At 35.6% G+C, this 12516-nt stretch overlaps 1 protein-coding gene across 9 annotated transcripts in view; it reads left to right on the plus strand.

Moving 5' to 3' along the window:
* Positions 1–12516, plus strand: part of PCDH9 (protocadherin 9) — a 672836-nt gene that overhangs the window by 423305 nt on the left and 237015 nt on the right. For 5 of the 9 annotated variants that reach the window (XM_031504809.3, XM_031504811.3, XM_031504807.3 and 2 more), the window contains one exon: positions 11581–11782. In XM_031504809.3, the coding sequence (XP_031360669.1) occupies positions 11581–11782 (202 nt within the window). The remainder of the gene's footprint in view (positions 1–11580; positions 11783–12516) is intronic. The other 4 variants (XM_077781369.2, XM_031504814.3, XM_085556425.1 and 1 more) reach the window with 1 other exon arrangement.

The raw sequence follows: 12516 nt of genomic DNA on the forward strand, positions 1-12516 counted from the left end.
TGTCCTGAATAAGAAAACATATGTTTTTATGGTGGAAATACATTACTGTCTAGTTCTTTTTCTATTAGAGATGCAAATATGTTAACAAAGGTGTTTTAATTAGCTTATAGCATGTGGAATCAATTGGGATAATAATATTAGTTTCAAAATTAAAATATTCTTGAAATTGCATCTCTCCCAGGATGCCCTAGCTTAACTATATTATCCTTGACAATCATCTCCACTCTCAGTTTTTCCAATGTGGATCCATTTATCTAATGTGACAGCTCTAGTGCTCCTTGTGTTACTAGATGTACAGCTGCTTTCTGGAATCATAGCATAAAAACATTCTTGTCCTCAAAGAGCAGCGCTGCTGCCGTTTCTTCTTTCTGTGCTTGTAGGAGAAAACACAACAGCTGACTCAGAATTAATTGTAACCCAGTGAGTTGATAGTGACAGATATCCATTCATGCCACTACTAGTTCTGGAAGCAATGTCCTAATTTGCTATTCTCCAATAATATTTCTTAATTGAGAGCCTCCTTCCTTTCCCTCCTCCTGTCCCCATGCTAATACAAAATATCCTTAGAGTCTTTATGAGAATTCTACATTTTTCTGCATTTTTCAATCCATGCTTTATTGAGGATCCATATAATCTTAATTGAATCTCCTCAAACTCACATGAATAAAAGTGAAGATTTCCATCATGATGTCACTATGAATACCGGTTAGTTTACAGTGTGATCATTTACAGGGCCTTCAGATTTTATTATTTACCTCACTTTCCCCTCACCTTTTTTTCAGTTTAGGACAATGACTATCTTTAAAACCCTTTGGTACAAACTTCCTAGTGGACCTTGTCATTTGTTGTTAAATCTGAGGATTTTGATGTTTTTCTTCCTTTTGCATGCATTATTAAAGCATTCAAATCACAGATTAATTCTAATATTGAGCAGGGGCTGCATCACCCCAGACAAAAGATTGCCACCTCCACACAAGATCCATGGCCTACTTGATTTCCAAGGTTATATGTGATTCTAAAGAATGTTAATGGAACAGAATATTAAAGAGTGTTTTATCACATCTGTCTTTTTGCTAAAGATCACTGTAAAGTTTCCTGCTCCCTGGCACTGCAGAACTGTGCATATCTTCTGTAGTTACTGACAGTGATGGAACCTTAAATACATAGTACTTCTATTGCACAGTAATTGTAGGCTTCAACAGTAAGATGCAGTGTCAGTAATGATTGTTGACATCATACTACATGTATCAGTTTACTCAATATAATTAATAACCCTTAGTTGATGGAACACTTCTGCAACTCATTAAATACTATAAACATCATTTATGTTATCATTATACATGTAAATACAAATACAGTAGGCAATTTTTTCATTTATAAAAATAATAAGTTTACTCTTATAAGCAGCCTTCAGATAACGTATAGGCCTGAGACAGAAAATATTCTCAATTGTTCCTTCTCATATTTAAAAATGTGATTTATAGGTTAAAGTAAGTCCCTGAAGCTTTATTATCCTGTTCACATTATGGAAGCTGAATGAGTTCTACAGAATGTAAATCAGGGTAAATATATTATTATAATTTAACTTGTTAAATCTCAGCAACAGCTGTTTCTGCATTTAGTATTTCATATGCATTATTGATCAACACTTGCTTTTACTACTGTAAAACTTCTCAGAGTGTAGAGAAGTTACACTGGTTATTGTAATTGGTACAGTGCTTCTGAAGTGCTTCTTCAATTGAGTGTACTTGTAATGTGCATTATCTGTCATGCTAGGAGTACCTCATCACTAAAATAAAACTAAATAAATAAATTGAAGATTATTGGAGTCTTCAAATTACTAAAGATCACATAAAATACAATTCTAATGCAGCTAAATTGCTTATATGTAAGTCAGTCTACTTTATTTTTGTCAGTAAGATCTATTACTTCAGGGTCTTGCATCTTAAATACTTGAACACAGGTAAAATTTTAAGTATTGACTATCTAAAGTCACATGGCTAAATAGTTATGAACATTGTGCAAGATCTAGATAGGTTAATTTGGGTCATTTGAATTTGAAATCACTGAACTTTATGTCTCTCTAATGTCAAGGGTTATAAGAGAGTTGTCAAAGGGATTAATCTGTGTTACATCTTCTAATACATGCCCTAAGTTTACCTTGTCATCTATACTCAATGATTGAGTACAGGCATTCCAAAAAGGCATGGTGCTGTTACTTTACAATTATATATCTTTTAAGATGGCATGAATGTTCATTAGAGCTGCCTTTCTTCCTACATTAATTTTTAATTTTTAATAGGTATATACAATTTTTTTCCATTTTTAATTAATCCTTTCTCAGGCTTTTTTTCCCACTGAGTTTCTGGTAAAAAATATGTGATAAATATGTCAAGCTAACATGCTTTACTAACATCTAGCCATTTGGGTGAATAATATTTCTGAACATACACTTAGTTTTCTGCTGGCAACACACATGGCTGTTTTCTTTTATGTTGTATTGTACAGAAATTTCCATCCTTTCTCTCCCCTTTCCTTTCCTGCATGCATCTGAGATATGAAATTTCATAATTGTAGGCTTAGAACTGATTTTCTGTGTCTCAGACAATTAATTCAGGTTGAACAATGTAATGCTCTGATTTAGATTACATTAAGTTTAACACTTATCTTTCCTGTTATGTCAAATTTACCTTGCAGTCAAAACAATTTTAGGTAAATAGCAATGCTTATTTAAAAAAGGAACATTTGCCTTTTAGGTGGATATTAGGAAGGCAAAACCTAAAACATATGATAGTCCTGTGTCTAGTGTCTCTAGTTAAAGTTTGTCAGTCTTTTGAATGTCCAATTAAAAACAAAACCAAACCAAACCAAACAGAAAAGAAAAAGACCCAAACCCAAAAGAAAACCCCAAAAAAACAGAGGAAGAATTTATGAAATAAAGACTATTGTTTCATGAAATAAAATGAAGGAACATCACCACATAAATATGGGAAGAATGTGATATTGCCTCAAAAGGTAATGGAAACCACAAGATTTGACTGCAGGTTTTTCTTTATTCACTGTCTCTGAAAAACTAACACAACTCTCCAGCCAGACAGGCTCTTTGTTTTTCCATGTTTAAATGTGCTTGGGACCATCACACTGTCAATTCCTACCTAGTCATGTGTCAGAGTGTAATTAATAGTGTTTTTCACTTTTATGAAAAGGCCAGTTCTGTGCAGCTTTAGTAGCAAGATAGATATAATGGTAATTATATTTATGTTTCCTTTTAATACATTGCAGTGTAATTTACAGATTTCTATGAAATTTTAGTACTGAGAAATTGAGCAGAAGAAATCAAATTATTGTCTGGTATAGCAACAATTTACATTCTGAAATCAATACCAACATTGTTACCTTAAGGGGAAGAAGAAATATATACTGAGGCATTCCAGCTATTTATATGGATAGCATGGTATGAAGAAGTAGCATGAAGAGGCTTGTATCAATTGCTTTTTCTTTTTTTCATTATTAGTTTAGCTTGAAAGCTTGGCCAAAACCCTATCTGTCTCCATTATCTTGGTTCTGTGGCTAAGATATCAAGATGAGCATGGAGAATGGATTATCCTCTGCAAGCAGGATCCTTGAATAAGGACTGCCATGGGGACTGCATGAGGAAGTTTAGTTTAGAAGCAGCTGAGAAAAAAATAACTCTATATCTCTTAGCAAATTACAGGGATCTACTGCACAATTTGTACATAACACAGACTTGAGCCAAGTTTATCACAGAAAAGCAAGAGTGGCTTTTACTAAGAAAGTAGATTGATTTTATATCATATTTACATTTATTTACAAAGTTCAGTGAAACATGAAAGAAGAAGGTGTGTATAAGTGACCCAAGTTATACAAAGCCCCGTTTGAGGTGCTTCTTGTGAGATACACTACAACACTCCTTGATTGATTTTTCCAAACTGGAAGAGAATGTGGATTGTATATTTTAGGGGCCTTTTAACTAAGTCAATCAAAACTGCAAAATATAACAAACATTGTTTATTTATCAAAGTGATACAGCAACCATATATTAATTCAAAGACCTCGCCAGTTCTTTCTGTGGAGCAAATACAAACATAGATATGTTTTGTTGAAACTGTTACTAATTTGTTTTTGTGACTTGGCCTTCATTCACAGGCTTGATCACATAAAAAAAAAAAAATCCGTGTTGTAGTACACAAAATAGGAATCTTTGTTTTGATCCTGGAGGGAACAAACTTTATGAAACAGACATCTTCCACAAAGACGTTTGGAATTAAGCATAGATTTTTCTTGCATCTTTACAACATCTTCTTAAACTTGTGCACAAAACAATGTCTTCTCCATAATCATAATTTAATCATAATTTAATCATCCAACCAGCTTTTTAGCATATTTGTCTACTGTTTACACTTTATTTCAGTATGCTTCTCCTCTGACTTCTTCATTCATGAGTGAAGTTTCAGTAAATTATGTCAGGTGTAGATTCTTCTGTTTATTTTCTGCAATAAAGATAAATTTTTGTTCAAATTTCACTTTTAAGCCTCTATATCAACAATATTTCCATTAGGAAAATATTCCCAGAATGTTTTCTTTGAGGTTGTTTTTCCTTCATAATCTTTCTTTGTCATCTTAACACAAAGAAAAGTTCAGAAAAGTTCAGAAGTTCAGAAAAGACAGGGAAATAGTTTTTCTTGATGCAAAATCTCCATAACAAAAACTAAATATTTCAATGACAATTTAAAAAAATGTCACGCTTGGATATATATTCTGATATACTGACCTACATCCAATTCTGTAAAGTTTGACTTGCTGTGAACTGGATGTTTTAGTGGCTTCTTCCTGTTTGGAAAGTCAAGGAGAGAAATCAAGGCTTTTAATTCACAGCTGTATTGAGTGAAGAAGTTTAAAGTACCTAATTTGTAAACTCAAAATGTAACTCGGCTGGTTAAAATTCAGCAGGTTCTATTTCCAGCTACCCAGTGTAGAAATGTTTTTTTAATTACAGTTTGGTTTATAACAATGGATAGGATCTGTAGCCAAATTTATCCCAGTGAGACATTCAGCAATGGAACAATAGTATAATTATTTCTGGGATTCCTGATTAGCAAAAACAATACAATAGCTGTACAAAACTTGAAGGTTTGGTTTTTGGAGTAAAAAAGAAGCAAAATCTCCTCTTAATGCTGATTTCTGTAACTTGCTGTATGATTCAAGTACATAATTGGAAATAAAATGCATTTTAGAAGCTAGTGCACAATTGGAAGAATGAAACAATTTTGAAACCTAGTGCTTACATTTCCTACATTAAAGTTCTGTCTCCACACAGCTCATAATTCACCTGCCACAGGACATTTCAAACACTTGATATCACATGACATGATTTTTCTTGTACTTCAGGCTTTTAGCACTCAGGTCAACAAAATATCTTACATTATTTGCAGCCCACTTTCTAGCCGTGTATGAGTGTGTCTGGGAAAAGAGGGCAGCAGTGAAAAAGCTTAGTCTCATAAGTAATGCTTTAAGCTCACCAGTATTGTAGTACCTTTTCTAGAAATCTATGCTCAGGTACAATTTCTGCCAATTCTTTTGGTTATGTAAGGACTTCAATATTGTAAATATATGCTCTATGCAACTTTTCCAAAGCCATAGATTTGTATGGGATTAAATTAAAAAGTGTAGAATCTGAATGCATTTTATACAGCTAAGATTGTCAAAAAATAAAGTACTTCAGTACAAATTATGTTTTCAGCTCTAGGAAAATACAAAATGGCATCAAATACTTCCATATTTTCTTTTATTTTCAGTCAGAGTTGACAGAATCACAGAATCACAGAATGGCTGATGTTGGACAGGGCCTTTGGAGGGTGTCTAGTCAACCCCCTGATCAAGCAAGGATATTTACAGCTGCTTATCCAGAGCTGTGTCCAGATGGCTTTTGAATATCCCCAAGGAGGGTGACTGTGCAATATATCTATACCACTTATGCCAGTGCTCAGTCACCTCCCAGTAAAAAAAGTTTCTTGATGTTCAGAACCTCTGATGTTTCAGTTTGTGCACATGATTACCTGCTCTGTCACTGGGCACCATTGAATTCCTCATATTAAGAAGGAATGAGAAAAATAGATTGGGAGAGTATGTGGAAAGAAAAATGAGAAGCTGCAACACAAATATATTTTTAAGTATTTTCAGTATCTCCAAATAAATTATATTAACAAAGAAAAATGCATTATGCTATGTCAAACACAAGTTCTACTTTTTTGTACTTGATCAGTAAGATCAGAATGTCCCCATCCTCTGCCATCCATTCCTCATCTCTACACCAGAGATTGTGTTGCTATTTTTATTGGCATTTTCAAGTACCACAGCTATTACTTATATTCCGTAATTTCACAAATTACAGTTGTTAGAACATACTAGGCACCTATTTGACTTTGTTGTAGCAGGAAAAAAGGAACCAGACCAGTTTCATGTGTCTTTGATTTGATAAAATATGGTTGTTACTATGTTAAAAGTGTTAGCTGGCTGACCACCTGGTCCTATAACAGGAAAAAAACCCCATGTTGCTACTATGCTTGAACTGTCCTATTTTCAGCACAAGAATTTGCTGTCTATTTTCACCATCTGAGATGGTGTTTCTCTTGTGGGTGTAAAGTCATGCTTCACCTAGATGAGCTTCATGAAATCTGCTGCAATAGGTGATTGAAGGAGTATGATTCCTGATTGTTTTCCTGAATTTTAAACTTAGCCCAGGTTCAAAAACTCCACCGAGTCTAATTGTTCTGAATTATATATGGAAGTTGCTTTGACACAGGTAAAATTATATTGCTTTGACTGAATTCTCCTTTCAGTTTTGGGTTTCACAAAACAAAGAATTGATATTTCCTGATTAAAAATAAAGACTTAACTTTTTTCAGGACCTGAAAAAGACCCCTATTCCTCCCCACCAAATGTTTGTTTATGATTGAATATGTCACAGATTTTAGATGTGAATTTTGGCCAAGTGTTGGGACCTGAACCATAACCTTACCGCATGCTGTATATAATCCTACGTATGTTGTAGTGTAATTAAAGTTGTAATTACTTGTTATCGTTAGTCCCAGGGTTGTAACAACTATAAACCTCATTATGCAAAATAACTTGAATCTGTCTTCCGGTAAAAAAAATTCAAACCTGGATTTTGTTGCATGAGCGAGTAGATAAACAAGAGCATAGTCTAAGCATGTTGGATTTTCTTCTGAAAGAAGAGTCCCCATCTCTACTGTCGGGGTGACAAGAAATTCAGTGAACAATCAGTGAGGGGCTCAGTGCTGGATCTGGACCATGCATCCCATCCCTTGACGCATGCTTCGGTGGGGAGAGTCTGTGTACCTTGCCCAAGCCATCTGTGCATGGCATGTTGGTGGGGATTCACTGGCAAACTCCAAGCTGGAACAGCCAGGAATAGGAGGCTCAAGATCTGGGCGAGGTATCTGGCAGGCAGTGGGGCAATGCTGGTATTTGGGGGGAGTCCCGTGAGTGTGGCCTGCCAGTGGGACAAGTGTGTGAGTGCTGCATATGGGCAGTGAGCCCCCAGTGAGACCAGCTGGGGACCTGTGGGATTGTAAGTGGGACTGGGATCTGGGCAGGGGTGCTGGGCAGGCAGAAGGCTTCTGCTGGTGCTAGGGAGAGCTGTGCAGGTGTTTGTGAACCTGGAGAATGTAGGGTGTGTGCTGCACTTGTGACTTTCAGCCTCTGCAGCCCAAGAGGAGAAGGTGATGTGTCCCTGTGTGACTGTGCCTGGTGTGAGTCCTGAATGTAGGGGCTGCTGGGGCCAGAGCCTTATCTGAGGCTGTGTAGCCACAGCTGTGGCCAATATGTGTCCATATGTGCATCTGCATTACACACTCTGTCTTGGTAATACAGCAGCTTTTCTAGCCTAGAGATCCCAGGCTGGGCTCCAGCAGCCAGGCAGGAGGGTTCTGGACCAGGCAGTGGAGGCAGTGGCTACATTTCACATTACTTGACACTTGCAAGCTCTCAGTACATTGAGGACAGCCTTTCTTTTCAATTACTGATATGCCCAAGCTTAAACATTTGTTTTGAGTTTCTTTTTTCAGAAGGCTTGTTCCCCTCATTGTTTTGATAGCACAACTTAATCTAAAGTTTCTTTATGGACTACATGTTGTCCATCCATCATCTCTGGAACTGGGTCACTGTTTACATGACCCTTAGATTTTTTTATAAACCTTTGTAATGATTTGTGGATTCCTTAGTGGGCGGCTGTTGTGAATGAGAATGGAAACTTCGGAGAAAATTTATTAGAGAAGCCCTGCTGTTGAGTCATGAGTGCAGAAAGGCCCCCTTTGCTTTCTAAACTTCCCAGAGAGGAATTTAGCTGTCACAGTCTTAACCCCAGACTTTGTCAATGTTTTAAGTAACTTTGTCCCACAGGATTAATGATGGCAAATCAGATAAATTTTTATAAAGATGAATTCATTTATTATTTAGATGACAAATGATTAAACAAAAGATCTTAATCAGATTTATTTACTACAGAATGTAAAAACTAAAACTACTAGCAGTGTATAGTATAGGTATAGTGCACTATATCAAAGCTATTACATAAAACAAGCAAAAAATAAACTGTTATTAAGTAAAGACTGATGGAACTCACCACATCAGTAGTCATGGACAGATCTCGCTCAGCCTCAAGGAGTATCCTTCAAGGGGTTTCCCCACTTCAAGGGAGAAAACTTCATACCCTCCAAGAAGGAATACATGAGAGGAACCCAACCGTGTGAAAGTGGACTGGACTTCTACAGTGTATAAGGATTGACTGCCAGTCATATGTCTCCAGATCTGCCTAGCAGTTTATCTGCCAAATCTTTGCCTCACTACCATTATCTTAATCTGGAGTTGGTGAGCCAGACTGCTTTTTGCATAATTCAATGCCAAAACCTGCACATGACAGAATCTCTCAGCCCACCACTGATAGCTTGCAAAATAGGGCATTATTTGAGTTGACCGCCTTCCAAAGCAGATCACCCTGCTACAGTGGCTCAGAAAGGCAAGACAACTTTTCTCTCATCATTTAAAGTATGGATTTAAAAATTAATAGTATTATCATTGAAGAAGTTGCCAATATAAGTGTTAGACCTGTGTCATTTTACTGGCTAACTGGTCCCTATCACTGTCAGTAAAGAGTCAGAGCAGATTTTGGCTAGTATGAGGAATTTTTGTTACCCAAGATCAGTACTTTTACTTTATAACTCATTAAATAGGACAATTTTTCAATTATATATTCTTCCCTTTATTTAGGTGTTTAATTAGTTATAGGGGTTTTATTATTTTGCAGATCCTAAAACTAAATTTGTCATCTCTTCCCCTATTTTAGGGCTTAATTTTCTCAGTAATTCATGTCTTCTTATAGAGTCTTAGGTTTAAAACAAATGAAAGCAATCTCTTTTCCACAGATCATAGTGTGACCTGGGGAGGGGATGGGGGTAGGGAGATGCACCACCACAATTTGCCACTTGATGACTTTGCTAGTGACATAAATTCTTAGTTTGGAAAATTGGATCGCCAATTTTATTTTACTGAAAGTAGTTGAAGAAAGGGAAGATTTTAAGTTGTGTAGTTAGCTGCATTTCTATTGTGCTCATATTGAAGGGGAAGAACAGGATAGCAATTAGAAATTGTTCAGGGTGGTAGTTCCAGAACAAAATTTTTTTAAGAAAAAGTAACAAACTGTGAGATGAAGTTTTTCTTAGTGACATATGTAGAGTTAGGTCCTCTGTTGAAGTAAGGAATACATCCATCCAATGACTCAGAGGATCTATTTGGTTTTCTACAGCTGGATTCTAATCCTAAAGGTAGAAAAGGAACTTAAAAGCAAAATACTAATTATAAAATCACAGCCAAAAGCAAATACTATTACATTTATTTCTACACTGAATAGCAGAGTAATATAAAGTTGACTTAATCAACTTTATATCCTCCCAAGGGAGATGAATAAAAAGAAACCTGGTAGATTATATTGATCATCATATAAAATGGTAGCAATTACCATTAACAAATAGTTTTTAGTAAGCAAACATGCAGTTAGTACTATTAACTTGAGGTTTTTCTCATTAAAAGAAAAATGAAAAAGAGGCAGGGGAAAAGAAGGGAAATTTGGGGCCTGATACTGTTTCAGGAGGGATACAGGACACCTAATGTTAACTACTTTAAAAAGTGTTAACTAATGGAAGATACCTGTTGTAGTATTTTTCCTAATGTTTCCTTCTCTTCTGTCTCTGTAGAAATCTTGAATCATTAGCTTAGATATACCCCATAAATTTCAGATTACTAATGTTGATAAGAAATAACCATTAAACTAAACAGTTGCTATGCTTAAGACAAACTTAGTGAATCTCTACTTTATTCTAAATTAATCTAGCAAACCAGACCCCTGAAGCTGAGGATTTTTTTTTTTTTTTTTTTGTGGGAAGATGTGCTTAACTTCATTTAACCACTCTCTTGAGGTACTCTTAAACTAGTTGCTTTTGATCCTTCAAAGTTGCAGTATTTTGATCCGTGAAGACCTGTAATATTCCTTTCATGAATCCAACAGTCATGGTTGCTAAAGAATTTGAAGTGGTGCTATCAGCTCTGAAGCTCTTGGGGAATCACTGTATCCTTCTGTGGCCACAATTCAAAAGTCAAATTATTTCTCCAGATGAGAGAGGTTCAAAATCAATAGCAGTTAACTAATCTAAGTGTATACTGAAGGTTTGTTTTGTTGTTTTTTTTCCTTTTGAAATGGCTATAGGTTTATTTTTTAAGAAGTTCAGTAAAATGTATAATTCTGCCTCTTAGTCCCTGTGTTTTTTATACAAACTCTGTGATGTTTTATTTTTATTTCTCTTACCAAATTGATAATTGTTTATTCTGTCATTGCATTTCGTGATTCTTTGCTGACCATTGTGAATTCACACATGTATTATCAATCCTAATTATCCATTTTAGGTACATGACTACTATATGTTAAATATAGACAGGTATTTATTCATGCTACTATTTCTGAAAGATGACAACCATTTTTATGGGTTTGTTTAGCTTGTTGGATGTCTTCTTTTTTCCAGTTTGAATAATAATACTGTTTTTAACCTCAAAAATATATACTTACTAATTTTTTGGATGTCATTTACTTTTCATAACATAGTTGTAATGGTTTATGCTTCTCAGAGAGAGATTTCTTAAATAGATGATGCTTTAAAAATAATGTGAAATATACCTAATTTTCCACTGATCAATTTCATAGAGGTTTACTTCACAGATGAGCACATATAGACCTTTGAAATTTGGCTCTCCCGTCTGCAATTTCCCATCTAAAAGCAAGCCAGAAAAAAAAAAAAAAAAAAAAAAAAAAAAAAAAAAGATAAACCAAACCACAAACAAACAGCAAGCAAACATGAAAGCATGATAACAGCAATTGCTTCATAAGCATTGCCAAGGATCTATTTGTATGTCAAAAGTTTAAAAAAAGAAATTGTCAAGAGAACTGAAAAGAAGAGCACTAATCAGTGTGTCCTGTGCTCTTCTTTGTAGTCCCAGCGCCGTGTTACATTTCACCTCCCTGATGGCTCCCAGGAAAGCTGCAGTGACAGTGGTCTGGGAGACCACGAGCCAGTGGGTGGTGGAACCCTGATCTCACACCCTCTCCCTCTGGTTCAGCCGCAGGACGAATTCTACGACCAGGCTTCACCAGACAAGAGGACTGAAGCTGATGGCAATTCTGACCCCAACTCGGGTGAGTCACCACCTTATCTCTGCTTATCTGAGTTGCTTTGCTAACTTGGTATTTTCTTTTTCATCCCTTTTAGCTTTGCAATGGTAGAGATGTTTTTAGGCACGTGCATGAATATTTGATCATATTAGCTCATAAGGATTGGTTAGAAAAAATGTAGTTTGTGCCTCATGTTGTAATTTGACTGTGGAGAGAAAAGTATATCCAGTAGAATAAATGGCTTTGTACTAATTGCAGAGTAAGTAATAACAGCAGGGGAGAAGGATGTCCTAGAAGGTAGCAAGTTTTTCCTGATGTTTTCAGTGCTGTAGCTATTTAGCTTTAGACTTTGTTTTAGGAAAGTCATCCTAAATATCAATTTAAGTTCAAGGACATGGAGGTTAGTCTTTTAGACTAACAAAGAAGTCAGTAAATCAGTGAAGCACTGAAAAATTGAAAGAACCCAAATTTCTCAACAGCCTTACAATTCCCCCTTCTAACATTAAAAATCACAGGGTTTCTTTGTTAACTTGGACTGGCATGAATTATTGGAACTGTCAGATACAGGTTTTCATACAAATATTAAGGATGAACTATTTGATTTGGGAACCCTTTTGTCCTCCTCTATAATACATTACATTATTGCTGTGTTTTTGTGAGAGCACTAAAAACTCAAGCAAGGTCTTAACTAATAGTGTGACTAGTATTTTGACAATGCAATGTGGAATGTAGAGACTTAGATATACTGAAAACAGGAG

Source organism: Lonchura striata, chromosome 1, assembly GCF_050655825.1.
Source record: "Lonchura striata isolate lonStrDom1 chromosome 1, ASM5065582v1, whole genome shotgun sequence".
Classification (NCBI taxonomy): Eukaryota; Metazoa; Chordata; class Aves; order Passeriformes; family Estrildidae; genus Lonchura; species Lonchura striata.